General features: G+C 41.1%; 3 protein-coding genes across 6 annotated transcripts; 2 read left to right on the top strand and 1 right to left on the bottom strand.

The window, feature by feature from the left end:
- Positions 1 to 203: 203 nt before the first annotated feature.
- Positions 204 to 6,192, bottom strand: slc25a39 (solute carrier family 25 member 39). Its single transcript, XM_017419523.3, has 12 exons — positions 5,992 to 6,192; positions 4,798 to 4,903; positions 4,590 to 4,649; positions 4,416 to 4,466; positions 3,901 to 4,010; positions 3,752 to 3,819; positions 3,172 to 3,296; positions 2,901 to 3,074; positions 2,441 to 2,550; positions 1,620 to 1,701; positions 1,439 to 1,519; positions 204 to 1,364 (listed from the first exon to the last, which is right to left on the bottom strand). The coding sequence occupies exons 2-12, from the start codon at positions 4,892 to 4,894 to the stop codon at positions 1,246 to 1,248; spliced, it is 1,077 nt and encodes a 358-aa protein (XP_017275012.1). The 5' UTR covers positions 4,895 to 4,903; positions 5,992 to 6,192; the 3' UTR covers positions 204 to 1,245.
- A 154-nt stretch (positions 6,193 to 6,346) lies between these two features.
- On the top strand, positions 6,347 to 12,854 carry grna (granulin a). Of its 3 annotated transcripts, none has more exons than XM_017419352.3 (13): positions 6,347 to 6,590; positions 7,165 to 7,305; positions 8,146 to 8,283; positions 8,352 to 8,480; positions 8,898 to 8,979; positions 9,075 to 9,181; positions 9,376 to 9,526; positions 9,607 to 9,726; positions 9,894 to 9,991; positions 10,342 to 10,701; positions 11,158 to 11,394; positions 11,511 to 11,768; positions 12,246 to 12,853. In XM_017419352.3, the coding sequence occupies exons 2-13, from the start codon at positions 7,165 to 7,167 to the stop codon at positions 12,384 to 12,386; spliced, it is 1,962 nt and encodes a 653-aa protein (XP_017274841.1). In that variant the 5' UTR covers positions 6,347 to 6,590; the 3' UTR covers positions 12,387 to 12,853. The 3 variants fall into 3 exon arrangements, with proteins under 3 accessions (XP_017274841.1, XP_017274842.1, XP_017274840.1); XM_017419353.3 differs by lacking the exon at positions 6,347 to 6,590 and adding an exon at positions 6,880 to 6,992 and having other exon boundaries at positions 12,246 to 12,854; XM_017419351.3 differs by lacking the exon at positions 6,347 to 6,590 and adding an exon at positions 6,880 to 6,992 and having other exon boundaries at positions 9,078 to 9,181; positions 12,246 to 12,854.
- Positions 8,083 to 19,219, top strand: rundc1 (RUN domain containing 1). Of its 2 annotated transcripts, XM_037978596.1 has the most exons (6): positions 8,083 to 8,086; positions 13,765 to 14,018; positions 15,750 to 15,908; positions 16,588 to 16,786; positions 16,892 to 16,987; positions 17,134 to 19,219. In XM_037978596.1, exons 2-6 carry the CDS (start codon positions 13,791 to 13,793, stop codon positions 17,994 to 17,996), a joined length of 1,545 nt encoding a protein of 514 aa, XP_037834524.1. In that variant the 5' UTR covers positions 8,083 to 8,086; positions 13,765 to 13,790; the 3' UTR covers positions 17,997 to 19,219. The 2 variants fall into 2 exon arrangements, with proteins under 2 accessions (XP_037834524.1, XP_017275007.1); XM_017419518.3 differs by lacking the exon at positions 8,083 to 8,086 and having other exon boundaries at positions 13,490 to 14,018.
- Positions 19,220 to 19,437: the final 218 nt, after the last annotated feature.

The following is a 19,437-nucleotide window of genomic DNA, read 5'->3' on the forward strand; positions in this document are numbered from 1 at the left end:
TGATGCAATATTTTTCCCCAACATGCTCCTAACATCTATATGTGCATATAACCCACATCACTTTCAGCAGAATCTGTTTTTCTTCATTTAATGGTGTCTGATATCAAATCCAAATATTACCATTGTAAATGTTATGTGAGTTAAATAAAAAAAGGGCATTTCAAATACTCAGTGATATAAATAAGTCACTCCTTACACTGAAGTCAGGTTGTAACATTTTAATACAATTATGATTTATATGTAACCACAACAAAAAAAAATACAATAACATCCTTCAAATTAGGACAAACTGTTTATGGTCCAGGGTTTTCTTTAATTAGTTTATTTGTTTTCTATATATTTTAAAGCATTTGTTCACCAGAATGCCGATCGGCAACATTTTAATTTCTGACTGAAATGTTTTTAGTTACAGCACTGCATGCTGAATGCTTGAAGACATGCTGCAACGTCCGGTAAGGCTTGCTTCAGTGAAGCGAGTATTCTCTCATCAACTAAATGTTGCATGTCATAAAGTGTGGCATTTCGTGAACTATCATAACTGAAACAGAGACATTTATCCAAACAAACATTTACATCTTTCGCTCTGGATGCTTTTTAGTTTCACAGCTCGTGTTGCATACATAAAAACATGTATCCAGCATATCTGTCAGTCATCTACACAGCAGATAATAGCTGAAAACTGCCATGCTTTACTGTTGAAGGACCGCAGATAATGAAGTAGAACAAGGGAGGGTGGTGCAGATTATCTGGACTCTGTACTGTAAAGGGCTGGACGCACCAGGAGCGAATTTCCCTGACTCATGTTACAGTGCAGATAAAGTCTTTAGAAGTTTCCAAAGCTGCCATGCAGACTGGGTAAGGGGTCTAACGGTCGTCATTAAAGAAGCTGTGACACATTCCTCAACACTTTCGGTGCAAATCTCCTCACTAAAAACACATTTTCTTTAACCTATAAAAAAAAATGTACAAAAATAAACAAGGGTTAGCTTCTCTCGGGATTCAGACTTATTCAAACTCCTTTTTGTGGCCAAGATTGTACGCGTTTGTCAAGTCTTTTTTTGTGAACACTTCATGTTCGTGGGAGTAAATCTACAGGGAGAAGAAGGCCTTACAAAGAACGGGAATCCTCAATTTTTGTGTTGAGAAACAAAATAAAATAAAATAAAATCCAGGTTGCCCGGTTCCTCGAGCTTTCGTCTGAGGAGACTCAAATCCAGCTGCTCAGTGACGCCCACCAGCGCCGCCTCAGGTTGCCAGCTGCTGCCGATCGCGGTTCATTTGTTGAAAGAAGGCCTTCCCAAACTCGTAGCTGCTTATCATAACAGCACAAGCCGGGGCTACTTTGATCACCCTGGGCATGAAACCTGGAAGACAAGAACATGCTTTTACCTTTAATCAATCAAACATATTTGTTTTATGTTGGTTAAAATGTATGTACCTGCAAAAAGGCCTCTGTAGCCCAACTCAGCCCAGATTTCCTTCATTATGTGCCAAGTGGACGTGGTTTTCTTTACATAAACTGTCAAGGAATGATACATTTCTGTTTAGAAGTTTTCCCACATAAAAACAAGAATTCTACACAACCTAAATTCCTACAGTAAGTATGTGTAAACACAGACCTCCCAGAGTATCCATCTCTCCGAGCTGAATCTGCCTCCGAGTTTTTACGACGTCAAACGGCAGCGTCAGAACGGCAGCGATCTAAGCACGACAAAGAGGAACAGTCATTTCCTGAACAATACAGACACAGCTGCACAACAAGTTACACAACAACCACTTCGAGTTGATCTTTTTAAAGGATAACTAATTCTAGAAGTAACTCCATTTATTGCTAAAGAAACATTGATTCAGCGTCCTAATAAAGATATCTACAACAAAAGGCTGATATCAGATATCTGAATGTTATAAAAGTCACTCAAGTCAATTACATAAAAGGTATTTGTGATCAATAATTTGTTAAAAACAGATTAAGTTGCACTTTTATCTACTTTTACAATAGCTGAGTCATCAAAACAGCTGTTTTAACTCGTAGTTTGTGCAGAAAAACAACAAAAAGTTCTGTTTCTTTTTATTTTTAAACCATTTTCACATTTGAGAGGGGTTTTATTTTAAAATGAAGCAGTAGATTAAATCAGGGGTTCCCACAGTGTGGGTCAGGAAACATGTGGGGGTTCTCAGATAATCTCCAGAAATCAAATTAAAAAGAAAGAATATATTGGTTTGTAAGGCTGTCTGTGTCGTCATAAGGCTCTTGTTTAATAAAGTTTATTAACAAAGTGTCGACTTAAACTGGTGATAGTTGGGTTATAAACCTCGAAAACTATTATTCTGTGTCTCAGAAGCTAAAAGGTTTGGGAACCACTGCATTAAATGGCACTTTGTGGGGTAAAAACAAACAACTAAAGCGAGGTGTGTTTCAGCTTTCCCGTGGAGTACTCACAGCTCCAGAGACGGCTCCGGCAGTGAAACTGATGGAAAAGTTGGCCTGAGGCATCTGATACTGTTCACACAGCTTGGTCTTCACCAGTTCATAGTTAAACCAGTACAAAGCTGCAAAAACACACAAACAAAACAAAGTTGGTTCTCCTATTTGTTGTTGTAACAATTAGCAAACTTATGAAACTACTTTGACGTCCTTGTTTTAGTCTCATAAAAGTTTCACTTTATTTGTAAAACCACTGAAAGCAGCACTGCAGCTAAACCGTCAGTATGTGTAAAGAGTTTTTAACAGTGTATTTACGATACATTCAGCAGAGTATTTAACGATATGTGATTATATTAGCCCCAGGATTAGTTAACACAGTAACCAGCAGGACGTGAGGCTAACATCAGCAGCTTCTCTGCTAAAGATTTATTTGACTTTGATTGATTTATCTGTCCCAGTCGTTAATGTTTCTCACCAGAAAAGGGCACGTCTCTGAAAACGGTGGGTCCCCAGCCCCTCCACAGGGACAGCAGGCCGCACTGGGCCACAGCAGAGCGAATACACACCCGCAGCTCGCTGTAAGACAACTTTCTGGACTGCATCTTGGTCCTGACCAGCTCCAGGGGGCTGATCACCGTCACAGCTCCCACTGCAATCCACACACACACCAAACCACAGGTTGAAACTAAAGAAACACACAGACACGAAACAGCTGAGATATCTTCACAGACTTTTCATGTACTTACATCTAGCGAGACCTCCAGCCAGAAGAGGGACATGGTTTCCCTGAAGACCCAGACCAAACCACAGGAAGTCCCTCAGCTGGTCGTAGCAGGTGAAGTAGATGACCGTGGCTGGCACCGCCATAACCCTTCACACGCACACAGATACACAAGCGTTTTACATCAAACCGATAAAAGGTTGCATGTGTAAAAACAGAAACTGTACTGACTGAAAGTGATGCTCAGATCTGCAACTTTTATGTGGAAATTTAAATGACTGCTTCCTTATATGAGCTGGAAACTGTGCAGGAAATTTACACCAAAAAGACACTGAATGCACTTTATTGAAATTAGTTTAGTGACACGGGAGAATCTTGAAAAACGTGTGAATTTTTCTACACGTACAGTATTTTTTGTTATAAAGAATTTGATCAGCTCCTATCATACCTGACATATCCATCAGTTTGGATCGTGTTTATTTTACTCAGGAATCATTAAAAGCAAGAAGATCATTTAACCGGATCCTGTTTCCAGGCCTACTTTCTGAAATGACAAGTCTCTCTCATTTATCTGGTTCTGTAAATGTTTTCTAAAAGCCACTCACAGCGTTGGTGGCAGCCCACTCCACAGGGACCGAAGTCCTTCATGACGGGTGATTTTCACAAAAGCGTCCTGCAGCACAAACAAAATTCAGTTCATTTTCTGAACAACAAGCGCACACACAAACCTAAATGTGAATGTGGTGCAACTTACAAGAGTCCCACTAAAATGTGTTGGTGTTTTGTACCAGCTGGTACAGCTGGATCCGTTCCGACAGACGTAGATGTGATCCATCAGGCCATTGCAATACAGAAAGCACTTCCCTGGAAAGAAGAACCAGAAATCAGAAAAACCGAAACATCAAACAAAGCTTTTTAAGGCTGTATAAACCCAACGACTGCCAGCAGTTTACTTATTAACTACAACCTTTTTTGCAACTCAGCTTAATGTCCTCAACCAATCTGAGTTATACAAGCCTTCGCAGCAGTCATTAATAATAGAGGCGACGGCGCTGACCGCACTGCCACAAGATAACATCAGGGCTGGCCTTGTTTCTATTTACTCTGCAGGTTTGTTTAGGACGGACTTTTGAAGAGACTTTCAAACATCTGAATCTATTTGCAAAAGAAGCTATTTTGGTTTTCCAAGCAGAAAATGTTTGTTATTGTAGCACATGGCCACACAGAAAATATCTGCCTTATCTGCTGCTGCAGCGGGTCAATACTCACATCTGGAAGAGCGGCTGACACCACCTCTCGGAGTGAGTTCACAGGCTAAAGCTATAAAACGAAGCAAAGAAGAGGGCAAAAAAGGAGGCAGGGCGTTAAGACTGAGCAGATAAGTGTGGCAGCGTTAGTTTCAGGAGCAAAAGCAATATTAAAGTGATATAAAAACGTTTGTACCTTGGTGGAAGGGTGTTTGCTGAGCCTGCAGCCTTATCTTCACAACGTCCAGCGGAGTGACTGTAAACAAATTCACAACTCCAATTATTACGTCAGAAAACAATACACAAAATAAGTGAAATGGCAACACACTGTACAAAACTCCACTTAAATTAGCGTTTGTTTTTTTTTGTTGTTGTTTTTTAAGTCTCTGTTTCTATAATCTAACCAAATAGAGATGTGAGGAGGGCTCCAGTGCCAGAGGCCAGCATCTGCTGCACTGGAGAGATCGCAGCCACGGGGCCGCCAACGGGCCGCTCCCCCATCCTGCCCACCTGTCAGACCAAAAAGAACATAACAGCAGGTCTCGCTGAAAACATGGTGCACGCTGAACGTCACAGAGGCGTCCTCTGGTCCTGTTAAACATTCAGCAAGCTGAAGAAATTAAATCCTACAGTGACGTAAGACGATTCAGGAGGAGTGATCAGCAACCTAACGCTAACAGGTCAGCATCTTGTGTCAGAAAGGTGTTTGTTACCTGCTCCTAAGATCCTCCCAATTATGTCACCTCGAGGTAATTTAGCACATTGAAAGGACAAACTACTAAATACCCTGTAATAAAGCCTTTGCAGGTTTGTGTTTGAACTGAGCAGAGGAAGTCTAGGTGGAGTTGTTAAAATAAGGTCCTTGAAACGTTTTGATAGCTTATCTCTGACATGCATGTCTCCAATCTCACCCTGCAGTCAGAAAGCCTCGCCTCCCGACCCTCAAACCAAAATGGTTTCCCTAAGCCACCACGAGGAACGCCTCTTTTCTTTTTTTTAGTTTCCGCTTTCTTGTCAGACAGTTCCTGGAGTTCATCGCAATTTGTGCAGCGATGTTAACCACGTAGCTCTCTGTGTTTGTCTACCCTGGTTTGTTTTTCCACTTCAGATAGTCCAAAAAACGGTCGAAGGTCTGCGTAAATCCCACAGCGCTGCAGGGACATTTATCACGTCTCAGTCAAAGTAAACAAGTCTGCTGCTGTTGCTGACAGGATATACTTTGTGATAAGCTAAGCACCCACCAACAGACTTCATTTTAGATTAGATTAAAGCTTCAGTTGGATTCTAAAACACAAAAAACACACCACAGTCCAAAAACGTGCATGAAATCCAGCGACTGTACACGCCGTTCTTTTTTAGCATTAGCTCGCTAACGTCGCTTGTAACTAAATGTATATATCTTATATCACAATAGAGGTGAGCAGGAACCCTTTTAAAACCAAATGTAATTATTCATCAAATGCACTGAGTCAGACTTGTTAAAATGTGATATTTTAAAACCGTTAAAACGCTAGTTAGCTCCGTAGCTTAGCTAGCTTGTTGCTTTTTTTTAGCTAAGCTACCCCTTTTTTTAAAGATAAGGCCCTCACGTTACTCACCTCTACTTTAGCTGCCAGCCTTTTTTACAAACACACGTTTCGTCTCCCATATCAGTCAAGAGCCACTTGATATTATTTGGGCTCTTCATCGCGGGGCAGCCCGATTATAAAATGTTTCAGGAGTCGGGCAGTTCAGGGTCACTGAGCACAAAATGCTCGCGTACCCTTTAACCAGACTCCGCAAACATATGCGCTCAGTCCAGTAGCATTCAAGTGACGGAGAGCGGCCGGTACAGATGGTTTGGAGATCAGCGCTCGGAGTCACTTAGCTCCTCCCCCTGCTGCTGCGTTCGAATCTCTGGCGCCATCTAGTGGACACAAGTCTGCAACTGCACTGCGTCAACTGCCGCATGTAAACAAGAATTTATTCTCGGAATTATTCTGACTAATTCATCTAAAACTGAATTATTTATTAATAAAATCATATAGCAGGTTTTGTGTCAAAGTGTGGCCTAAAAGATAGCTATGGAAATTAAGAGCTGCCTCTCTCCTTCCTCTCTCTGTGGGTGTGTTCTCAGAGATAATTCACTGCATTTCTTTAGGGAATTACTTTAGAGACAGTCGTGAAACTCACAGCAGCTTTTCTGACTTTAACAAAGGTAAGAGCATTATAAACCTCTTTTGGGCTTAAGTCAAAGGGAAATTGCTTGAAAAGTAAAGAAGTTGAAATTGCATTCTTGATGCATCACTCACACACATAAATGTTGTTTTCCAATTGTTTTGTGTAAAATATACACTTTTTTTACTTTCCTAAATTGTAAGTTAAACCAAACTGCAAGTGCTTAATTTTGTGTTCATGTTTTTGTACTGCCGGGAAAAAAGAACAACAACAAAAAGAGGCGTAAATAGTTAAAGGAAGTACCATACAGGAAATAAACAAATAGCACTGAGTCTCTCTCAGACACTACTTGGGTTTGTTTTTACTTGACTGAGTGATAATATAAAGATAGTTTATGTTATTTTTAACAAAGAACTACAAGTTCAAGAAAAGCTACAAAATTGTATGTGCAGTTTTTTTGGCATATTTATTATTTATTTCCTTAAAGCCAAAAGTTTGTGCAGCTTTTTGAGAGGAAAAAGATCAGTCCTGGAGTCCAGTGGAAAAGAGGATCATCTGTGCATAACTTCTACCTTTTTTTTTACCAGCCTCTGTTTGTGTGATTCTCCGTGCAGATGCAGAGCTGGGTTGTGATCTGCGGGGCTCTTCTGGTCCTGGTTGGTGCTGATGAGTGTCCAGATGCAGGAAGATGTAAGGAGGGTCAAACCTGCTGCAACAGCCCATCTAATGGCTACGAATGCTGCCCGTTTGATCAGGTAGATTGAACAGACTGAACATAAACCCTCAGAGCATTCTCATCTCATTTACTAGTGTACTGACATTGTGTGTGACATAGACTATGGTATGTTGCATAATAAATAATGCTTAAATATGGTGAATTTAGCAGATTGTGTTGTGAGTTTCCTGGTGGTAAACCTTGACCTGGTTCAGTAATGGCTGTTTCATTTTGGTCTGATTTTGGCACATTTTTAATATAATTTATACCAACAATAAACTCTTTGCAGAGATAGAAATTTAGACAATGCTTGGCTCAGTTTGAGTACCTGAGCTGAGCTCACAACGTTACAGTTTTTTGTTATTTTATATGAATGATAAACATCCTTTGAGTTGTACCTGTTGTTCAGTTACAGTTTGTTTAAACTGGGATCTATCACCCCAAAAATGTGTGTACTCATTATGTTTTAGTCCAGTTGGGTACTTTTTATCTTTATTGAAGCTTGTTTGCACACTGCCGTACAAAGCCTAAATGAAGTATAATCAATATTTCCTAACGTACACAGCTAACAGTCAACATATTGTTACAGAGCAAATTTCTAACTAGAAATAACAACAACTAGTGCCTACTAAACCTAAATTAACTACAATGTTTACCCTGACTTAAGTTTTATCCTTACCTTTTGTATGTTCAAATCCTAAACACAAAAGATAATGTTTGTCTTGTACTCTACATTATCATACTACAGTAGTACTATTCATCCTGAACAGTGTTTTACTACTTTATGAACCAGATAAAGGGACAGGGTTCATTCAGCGTGTGTGATAGCCAGCTGCATAATTTTGGTAGTCAAAGTGTTCGTATCCTCCTGTCTCCACAGGCTGAATGCTGCGAGGATCATGTCCACTGCTGTCCAGCAGGGACACTCTGTGATGGAGCGACGTCCAGCTGCGTCAACAACACTGTGTCCATCCCGTGGGTGGAGAGAGCCTCAGCTGAGCAGCCACCAGTCTCTAAAGTAGGATTACAATCCCAGGTTTCCCTTCACGAACAGTTTAAATATTCTGAGCGGCGTTCTTCTTTCAGTCCTTCAGGATGATTAAGTCATACATGGGTGAGGACGACGATAACGTCTGTCCTGATCAGTCACGATGCCCCGCTGAATTTTCCTGCCTGAAGGCTTTGACAAGGTTTGGCTGCTGTCCCTTAGCAAAGGTAAATGAACCACACAGCATAAATGACACACAGAACTCTTCAAGAATTAATGGAAAGGTATGGATTAAAAGTGATCATTTGATGCTGTTATCGAGGAGGAAGAAAGCTGATGAAGTGTGGTTTGGTTTGTCTTCACAAAAAGTAAACCTACATTGTGTTTTAGGAGTAAAATCTATAATTGTAGGAGATAACCAGCTGTGCCATGACCCTGAACTGGATGCATGAATCTCTTATTGTGATAAATGTCTTTAAAAAGCTGCAGCTGTGCACTGAATAAACAGCTGGCAGTTAGTTGGAAGATGATCCACAAGCTGTTTTTGCGGCCATGCTGTGTCTTTGAGGAGGGTTTTGTTTTGCAAATATTCTTTTACAAAAGTTAGAGTGAAGAAGCTTTTTGAATTTCCTGGCCTCCAACAGGGAGTCTCCTGCTCTGATGGCAAACACTGCTGCCCTGAGGGCCACCAGTGCAGCCTCGATAGCCACTCCTGCATCATAAAAGGTTGATTTCCTGTTTCAGTATTTAAATTTTACACTCCCTTATCACTGTTTTATCAGTGTATTTAAATATAATGTGCTCATGTGTTGCTGTGAAAGAAGTCGTGACTACAGTTTTGTGCAATGACGGCTTGTCGGAGTGTCCAAACGGTGCAAGCTGCAGTGAAACCCCAGAAGGCAACTGGGGATGCTGTCCCATCCCAAAGGTACATGATGATTGATCTTTTTTTAATTATATTCAGCTGTTTCATGCAAATATAACTATACACCATGAGTGCGATAATAAGGGAAAGAACAGTCAAATGATGCGTTTGCATGCCTCGTTCTGACGTCCGGTTATCGTCTCCTTATCCTGCGAGGTTCTGAGGAGGCAGCGAATGTGACTTTATTTTTTCTGCAGGCCGTTTGCTGCGATGATAAGTTACACTGCTGCTCTGAGGGGACAACATGTGACGTCGAACACATGAAGTGCATTTCTGCCTCTGAAGGAGAGTCACCGATGTGGGACAAGTTCCCCGCCAGGCTGAGCGCAGACTGGGAGAACCAGAAAGGTCAGCCTGGGTGTCCGTGTTGCATTAAATGTCCGTTTTACTTTCCTGTACTAATCTATACGTTTATGTTACATTCACAGAGGGTGGAAGGATTATCTCTAAGACAGCGGATAATACTGAAACAGAAAAATCCCCTGAAGTCACCACAATAAGTTCGGTTCCTTCTTTTGATAAGGAAGTGTCTCATCAGGCAGTTACAGGTGAGAATATCAGTCAGCTGTTAAAGTATTTGGAGGAGAACGATGTGTAATATTCTATTCTATACATCATGCTCTGTTCTGTATCTCATGCTACTTTGCAAAACCTAACCAGGTTTGTTAGGATAAAATAATTTCCCCAGCATAATTGTTTCTGGGGTTTTTTCCAGTCGGTAACATCCCCTGCACTGAAACAGTTTCCTGCCCCGATGGGAGCACCTGCTGTAAAACCAAACACGGTTCTTGGGCCTGCTGTCCTCTACTTCAGGTAAAAAAAACACCATAAACAGTTTAGAGCCAACTTCTTTTAAAAGTCTTTGCCTTTGAGGCTTTCATAAATCAGGCTACATATTTTTACACACTTGCCCCTCCAAAAAGAGTTTCTCAACATATCCTGGAGGTGCTAAATGTTCTGCAGCACATGCGAACAGTGTTGTTTGTCACTTATCTTAAAAAAGGTGCAACATTTAAAGGAAATGATGAAAATGGTTTCACTCTAAAGTCTCCTTTGTTTAGATGCCTTGCAGTCAGATTAAATGAACACGTTGCTGGTTTTGGTTGGAACGTCTTTAACAAAGTTTGTGACTGAAGGTTTCTGTGTCATTTTGTTTAAAAAAGGCAGTTTGTTGTGACGACGGTGAGCACTGCTGCCCTGCTGAAACCACCTGTGACCTGACGACCCTGACCTGTGTGAACGCTTCAGACTCGATGCCCACGACTGAGAAGATCCCTGCGTTTACCTCTGAAACACCCCCCACAGAGGGAGTGACGGCCCCGAACCAGGTGACAACCACAGCAGAGATGGCTGAGGAAGAGGTTCCAACACCACAGGCAGCTGAGGAGGAGGAGGATGATGAAGAGGAGGAGGATGAAGTGGGGGACAGGATTCAGTGCGACGCCCACACCAGCTGCCCTTCAGAGACAACCTGCTGCTTTATGGCTTCTTGTAAAAAATGGGGCTGTTGTCCGCTGCCGAAGGTCAGCTCTTCTTCCTCAAAGCATCTCTGACCTCACGTTTCACAAATGTCTTTTTATCAGAACAGTCTATAGCTTTTTATAATGTGGAATTTTCCAGTTGCACAGTTTTAAATTAGAATGAAGCATTTACCATCCTGACTCTGTTTTGTTTTTAATGTTTCCAATGTTTATCTTCTCGTCCTGCTTGGAAATGTATAACTGATGGTTCATGAATCAGAACCGCATTTCTTTGAGCCGCAGGGAACTTGTGGGTCATTTTGCTGCAAACAGTTGTTTATTCTCAAGATCCTAAACAAAGTCTGAAAACAGTTTGCATGGTAATACGCTTTGTCTTAAAAATGAACCAGAATTTTTCAGCCTATTTAATGAAAGTTTATTTGTAGCATTTATTTCTGCATGTGTGAAACTATCCAGATGAAAGCAGAATGAAGGGTTTTCATGTCCTGTTCCTCCCAGGCGGTTTGCTGTGCTGATGGGTCCCACTGCTGTCCCACCGGGTACCAGTGTGAAGACAGCAGGGTCTCGTGTGTTAAAGACGGAGTGGTGATCCCGTGGTACACTAAGATTCCAGCCACCACCAGCTCTTCATCTGATCCCCGCTCAGTGCAGTGCGACGCTGTGAATAAGTGTCCTGAACACACGTCCTGCTGCAGGCTGTTCACGGGCGAGTGGGGCTGCTGCCCGCTGCAGAATGTGAGCGCTTCTGTGTCTCTTAATGCAACATTTTTTAAGAACTGGGGTTATAAAAGACTCAGTATCAGGATGCGTTAGCTTCCTCAGGGGTTGTGTTGTTTGTTCTCTGTTTGCAGGCTGTGTGCTGCCCAGATCAGAAGCACTGCTGTCCTCAGGGTTACACCTGCGATATCACGTCCAGGTCCTGCCAGAAGGTCATCATGCTGCAGCTGGAGACCATCCCCCTGATCCCGGTCTACCTGCCTGAGTACCACCTCCAGCTCGCTCCATTAAAGCACAGAGACATCCAGTGTGACGACCGGTACAAGTGCAAAGACAGCGAGACCTGCTGCAGGACGTCCGCCATGACCTGGGGCTGCTGTCCAGCTCCTAATGTATGATGCTCTGCACACTGATGAGTTTATTTATTTCCCTCCTGCAGAAAATATATGTGCTCAAGCAAACTGAAGCCACTTATAAATTTATTTTTAGTTATTACAGACTGAACGTCTCTAAATTGTATCCATAATAGATACAGTTTTATTCTTATCAGATCTAAATTATTACCAAACAGTTACAAAATAAAAGTCCTACTACACAAAGATGAAAATATGTTTATGTTTGTTTCCTATAAACAGGAGTAAATATACATGTTTAATGCAAATTAGTGGGCCTTGAGTCAACAAAGATAAGGTAAATACCAAAAGTAAAACTAAATATAAGGATTTCTTGTTGCAGGTAATCAAAAATGTCATAAAAATACAAGTTGTTAGGCTTCAGACTTTCAAATAAGTATTCAGAACGTGCCAATAAAATAATAAAAATAGCCAAAGTGGCCAGATTAAACCAAACTTTCTGTGTCCCCCCTGCAGGCGGTGTGCTGCAGCGACATGAAGCACTGCTGCCCTGCAGACTACAGCTGCACTGAAGGAGGCGCCTGCATCCAGAACACCAGGCCCAACTGGCACAACTGGAACTTCCTCAACAACAAGAAGAGAGCTCTGAATCTGTGAATCTGTGAATTTGTTCTTTCTGCATGCAATGCACCAATAAAAATAAACACAAGGGGATGTTTTTAAATCGCTTATTTTTCTTTTAGAAAACTGTGATTTATGGAGAAGGATGCACTGTAAAACTGAATTACACCAATGTGGCCCGAAACACCAAATTCACTTCTAACTGAGGATAAATTATGATCCAAACTTGACAGGTTCCTGTTATTTCATGCACACAGTTTATTTCTTGAAACATTTTTCTTATTTCACCTCATTCTACTTTTTTCATTTAACTTATTTATAAAACCAGAAGACTTATTTTCAGTTTGTAAATCCATTTGGGTCGTAACATTTAATACTATTTGTTGATCATTTTATTGTATTGGGTCAACACAGAATTATCTGCTTGGTGCAACTTAATTTTTCAGGATTTGTGTGACCTTCCGGTTTTCCATTAAACCAATAAACAACAAATGACAACATGAAAAGTCGCTACGTATTTCTTTGTCATGTAATAACAAGTTGTCTTCTGTAGATACAGTTTTGAATAAACAACAGTAAAATATATATATTTTTCCTGTTCAAACCAGCTTACTTTTATCAAAGATATTATAATGTTGTATTATATGTAACAATAGATCATGCTGATCATAGCTCCAGTTTGACACAAAGGTTTCTGTATATTTATTTATTGATAGATAGATAGATAGATAGATAGATAGATAGATAGATAGATAGATAGATAGATAGATAGATAGATAGATAGATAGATAGATAGATAGATAGATAGATAGATAGATAGATAGATAGATAGATAGATAGATAGATAGATAGATAGATAGATAGATAGATATTGTGACAAAACAATAAACATCTACTGAAGTCAGAGTCATAGATTTTGTTGTTAAGCATGGTGGCTTGTGGTATTTATCTATTTATTTATTTTTTATTTGTTTGTTTATTGTGACATACAGTAATTCCATATTTAGGAAGATATGTTTATGTTTAAGGCAGCAAAAATAAATATATACTTGTTTTCTGACGCTCACGACTCCTTTCAGTCAGAGTTTAAGCTTTTATTTTGAAGGGAAAGACGTAACGTCTGTTTATCTTCACGCGCTTCCTTTCTGACGCATCTTTTCCAACATGGCGGTGCACCTGTTTCTCCGACGTATTTCTGCGCACCTTTAGAAAAAAAACCGTCCGAAATTCGGTGTCAGAGAACCCGCGGCGGTCAGTAAAGAGCTGGGGTGACCCTCTTCTCCTAAAATGTCCACGGAGGAGCTGTCGGCGTCGGACAGCGAGGCTGCGTTCGCCGGCGCCGGGGAGCGATGGGCGCCGGTGGGCGCCGTGGCCAGCCCCGAGGATGAGAGCGGCGCTCAGCCCAGGCAGCGAGGCTCGTCGTCGGCCACCGAGGAGGAGATGGCCGCCCGGCTGAGGAAGCTCGAAGACGAGCAGGACTTGTTGAACTCCTCTCTTCTCGCCCTGACCTCCCACTTCGCCCAGGTTCAGTTCCGGCTGAAGCAGATCGTGCACGCGCAGAGCGAGGAGAAGGAGCGGATGTTGGCCGAGCTGGAGGAGTTCGCCTTCAGGGGCTGCCCGCACGTCCTGGGCTGCAGGGCTCAGGATGCCCAGCAGCTGGAGAACTCGGTGAGCCTGAATTCTGTCATAAATATCAACAACCAGCCGTCATTTCCTCTGGGACATGAGGGTAAAACTGTTTTACTGTCATTTACACAAACATGTTGGACAGATTACAGATTAATGCTATTATAAAGAAAATGCAGCTTATTTACTAATAAACCACAAAGAGTCATATTAATTTACAACCATGCTCAAATCCACAGCTGTACATTACTTTCATTTAATTACACTTCTAGTATTTCTAAAGAACACAAAACGTGGCAGAAAGAAATATGAATATATAGGTTTTTAATTTCCAGTTTCTAATGAAAAAACTAGAAATAACTTAAACAATTAAAGTTCTCTTGATATAGTAAACATTTAAACATTCTCAAATCTCTAAATGAGATATTAGAAAATAAACAATCATAATATTTTATTAAAAATATAGGTGACTGATATGTTTTTTATGACCATCACAGTCTTTAGAAATCAGGGCAGCCTATGGCAGATTTATTTTATTTCTGGCCAATATCTGTTTTTGATTTAACAATAATATAACAATTACTTATTTTAAAAAAAACACGTATTTAACAAAACTTAGAAGAACTTGGACACTTTAATAAAAGAGGATTCTTGGTTCAAAAACTAATTAAATTGTGGGCTACAGTGAGCTGGCTGTAGCAGCTGCTGCTGCTACGGGGAAGGGCTGATCATTTCTTTTTTTTAAGTGGCAAATATTGACGATTAGTTGATTTACCTCTGTTTAATAATATTTCTAAGGATAATGTCTGAATTTAGAGATTCACCAATACCACATTTTGTCAACTGAGTATAAGTATAAGTACTTATATTTGAGTATTTGCCAATACAAGTATTATTAAATGCACTTCTTACAAGAAGTAGAAAATTTAATCAGTTCCAACAGGTGGTTTGTATTTTGAACACATTTTTGTATTAAAAACATCCATCTTATAAAAATAAAACCTTTGTGTTTTGGTTTATCCCTGTCTCAGTTTGTGGATCTGCAGCCCATTATCGGTGCTGAACGTTTGAAATATTTTATCAGACATGTTTAACTGCATCTCTGATGGCTTTTACTAAACAATATTTCTGTGATGTGTGTTTATTAACAGACACTTAAATTTAATTAAATTTCCAGTACAAAGTTCATCAAATTAGTGCTTTTATGATTATAAATAAGGTAAAGAACCATTTGGTGTGTGATTCATGTTTGCCTTACACACGCAGCACGCAGAGATTAGCTGAGATGATTCACTCAGAGCTGTTTGAATAAATTGGGTCGTGTACTCGTTGCATCACTCGTCATGCTGCTGCACCCACCTCTGCTTTGTTCCCCGACTTTTTCTTATCTCTGGTGGAAAACGTTGCTTTGTCTGAGTAACTCTCAGCAGCTCACGCTATACGACACACCTGCAACAGATCACAGTCTGCGATAAAAAGGCTTCTGTTTGCACACAGTGATGCTGAAGCAACCTGTTTCGTTCCTGCTGCTGACGTGACATTTCAACACCATGACATTAGGACTCATTATGTTCAACCTAAAGGCCTTTTTTTTTGTTTTTCTTTGTCACATGCTTCATTTGCAGGGAGATCTAGTGAGTAATCTGTCCATTTGAAGGTTTATGTAAACATAAATTGTGCATCTATATGATAACCAGCTGCACAGACTTAAACAAATTCAGCCTGTGCTATGACTCACTGTATTTATGTTTGTGTATTTGTGTTTCCTGTCAGAGTGAGAGGGAGAAGAGGGAGCGTCTGGAGGCCCAAAGGGAAAAACAAAAGGATCTCATTTTCCAGCTGAAGACGCAGCTGGATGATCTGGAACGCTTCGCCTACCAGGAGGGCAGCTACGACTCGCTGCCGCAGTCCGTCGTCATGGAGAGGCAGAAGGTCGGTGGAGCAGAAATGCTGCATTTCAGTCCCGTCACATAAAAACTACATGTTGTGTTTAAATACAAATATAATCAACAGCAGAGGTTTACCCAGCCTGTCATGTTCAGTAACTATTTCTTTATTTAAGATCAGGTGGAACAAATGGAGCTAAAGTTCTCAAATTTCCTCTGTGTTGATATAAAGCTGTGTTCTTTCTTTCTAATATGAAGTATAAAACATTCAGATTTGCCACATTTTTGCTCTACTGGTAAACAATTAAAGTTATATTTGTTCTGACATATTTCTGTAGTTTTCTTTTGTTTGCTCTTTCCAGAACTAAGAGGCACTTCCCTGTTTACATAACTGAAGGTTGCACTTAAGGAAGTCCAAGTTAAACATCTCCTTAAACCGCTGATCTGTGAGACAGCGCTCAGTTGTTCGATTGTCATCTGCAACACCTGCGTTACACACTAAATACACTTTAAGTATGAGGAAGTGATGCACTGAATCTGTGTAGAAGAAATCAAATTTGACCCTAAAAAACAACTTTAATGTGATAAAAGTTCAGTTTTTGATTACTGGAAGAAGAAAAATGTGTGTGGAAATGCTTTTTTTTGCAGTCATCTTTATACCTTCTTATTAATTCTTCATTTAATTTATTTATTTGCACAACACAATAAACTGTTTCATTTTCCAGGTCATCATCGATGAGCTGATCAAGAAGTTGGACGTGAATCTGAACGAGGACATCGGGAACTTGTCCCCGGAGGAGCTGAGGCAGAGAGTGGACGCTGCCATCGCTCAGATAGTGAACCCGGTCAGAGTCAAAGAACAGCTGGTGGAGCAGCTCAAGACCCAGATCAGGGACCTGGAGATGTTTATCAACTTCATCCAGGGTACGAGGGCTTCTGAAGTGTCATAAAGTGCTTCATTCTTTGCTACAACATCTGCTTTATGCTTAATTGCATATTTAAATCAGAATTTTGCTTCTCTTTCTAAAGATGAGGTGGGAAACCCTCTCTTGTCAGATGCTGGACAGAGTCAGCAGCCGAAAGCAGCAGGGACCAATGCCAGAACTCCAGGAACGAAAAAGAAAGGCAAGTATTTTAGTAACAAATGTTTGTTATTAAACTGTCAAATGCTTTCTTCTTGTAAAAAAAAAAAACATCTTCTCTGAAAAGGTTTGTATTCCATGCATCTATTAAAACTTCTCTATCCGCTGGCTCTCGTCTCCACCCTGCAGTGGATCCGGAGCAGGCCCAGAGGATGCGTGAAACCGGCCTCCAGCTGATCCAGAGGGCCCTCGCCGTATTGCAGATCTTTGCTGCGAGTCAGTTCGGTTGCTCTGCCGGCCACGTCCCTCAGAGCATGTGGCCTCAGGACTCCGCTGGGCAGGACTACGGGCCTCTGCTGCAGCGTCTGGAGGCAGCTGTGGAGAAGGTGCGAGTGCTGGGCTCACGCAGACACCCTTCAGTCGAACACGTGGTCAGCTACACCAGCACGACAACGCTCGGCGCCCGGGACGAGCTGACCACGGCTGTCAGGAAGGAGCTGGCGATTGCTCTGAAGGACTTGTTGTCTCATGGTCTCTTTTTACCTTCCCAGACCATGAGTCTGGTGCTGGCCCCCATCTCCTGCCTTCTGCCCTACAGACCTGCCCCACAAATGATGCACCCATGGGAACTCTTCGTTAAGTACTACCACTCCAAAAACGGAAAGGCCTTTGTGGAGTCACCGGCTCGACAGCTGTCTCAGTCCTTCAGCCTGAATGTAGGTGGCGGTCCGGGGAAAGTCACCCCAAAGCAGTCTCTGCTGTGGGCCATTCACACGGTTCTGAAGGAGCACGGGCGCTACAAGAGAGGACCGGACACGGAGTTCAAAGCTCTGGTCTGCATGGCTCTGAACGAGCAGCGGCTCGTGTCGTGGCTCAACCTGCTGTGTAAATCTGGGACTCTGATCCACCCGCACTACCAGTCCTGGAGCTACATGGCCCAGACCGGCTTCGAAGGAGCTCTGCGCATCCTGGGTCGCATCAGCCATCTCAGATTCAACCTCCCAGTGGACCTGGCTGTACGGCAGCTCAAAAACATTAAGGATGCTTTCTGATGAGGCGAAAAGAAGTTACAGCATTTTATCAGCTAAACCACGCTGCTCTTAGCTTGTATTCAGGACCAAAAACATGACCGTGTGTTTCAAAAATGTTACCTTTTAAAGCATCAACCATCGAAAGTAAAGTGAAAGTATGTGATGTCAACAGTACATGCATGGATGTTGTGTTAATCTGCATATCCCATTTAAGATGCCAAAATGTCTGCCAAAATGTCGACAATGAAGCGTTGCTTGAACTGTAAACATGCCTTAGAGTTGAGACTGAGATTACCTCACCTTTAGTAAGCCTTCTTGATCTTTGTGACCTGTGCTCAGCTTACTGTATCACCCTCTGCTGTACCTAACAGTGCCCTGACCTATGCAGCAAACCTGCAGAGTAATGACTTCTTAATACTGACCAATCCAGGAAGACAACAAGCAGACTGTGGCATCAACCCAGTTCCCCGGAGCTTTCACTGCACATCATTAATTATTCAGCAGGTAAATCACGTGTAGCAAAAAGGTTGATTGCAGCGCTGAAATAAAAGCACTGCAGTCAACTTGAAAAGTGTCTTACAGTTTTCATCAGAGCGCACTTGGAGGGGAAAGGTTTTCCGTGTTGTGTGATGTAAACATGCAGCTTCTGTGTAAAATGAAGCTTCAGTCTGGACTGTTTCACATGTGAGCGCTTTGACCCTGTACGAGCTGCTATTCAAGATATCTGCAAGGTTTATTTTTATTCCAGACGGTCTTTTATCTTCCAGAAACAGCCGAGCTGCACAAATCATATCCCTGAAACCTGAATGTATAATGACAGACGGGATTAAACTGAGTTCATATTTGCCGTTTTGGTAAATATGAAATGAAAACCCTCCGTGTTTCTGTGACCACATGTAAGGAGCAAACTTCCAGCTGTATTTCCTGAGGTAAAAACCTAATTTTATCGTAGTGCACTTTTTCAAACTTTTCTTCTGTTTAGGTAAATGTAGTATGTATTTTGCCATGTTTTGTTTTTTCCTTCTCTTTTTTGTGGTTATTTATTTACAGGATAGGACACTAATTGTAGCTGCTGTGTTGTATCTGTAGCAGTTCAGTCTGAAGGGATCATTTAAATTGTATAATTTATTTTTATTTAATCACTCTAATTGCAGATAATATATGGTGACGTATGAATTGTTAGTTTTTATGATATTTAATGTAAACCTGCGGTTGTAAAAATAAACAAGTATGGTAAATAAAAAGCAGTGATTCTTTCTTTGTTACTACTACTTTTATTATTTGTTTGTTTTTGATAAAAACAAAAGTTACAAAGAGACATTTTAGTCCATCTCTCTGATATAACCATTTATTAAAATTCACATGAAAAAACAACTAAAAACTACTGTCTCACTGGCTTTAACTTTCAGCTACGATTATACTTATTTGAACCTTGAGCATTTTTATTTATAATTATAGCTTT

This window comes from Kryptolebias marmoratus, linkage group LG12 (assembly GCF_001649575.2).
Source record: "Kryptolebias marmoratus isolate JLee-2015 linkage group LG12, ASM164957v2, whole genome shotgun sequence".
Lineage (NCBI taxonomy): Eukaryota > Metazoa > Chordata > Actinopteri > Cyprinodontiformes > Rivulidae > Kryptolebias > Kryptolebias marmoratus.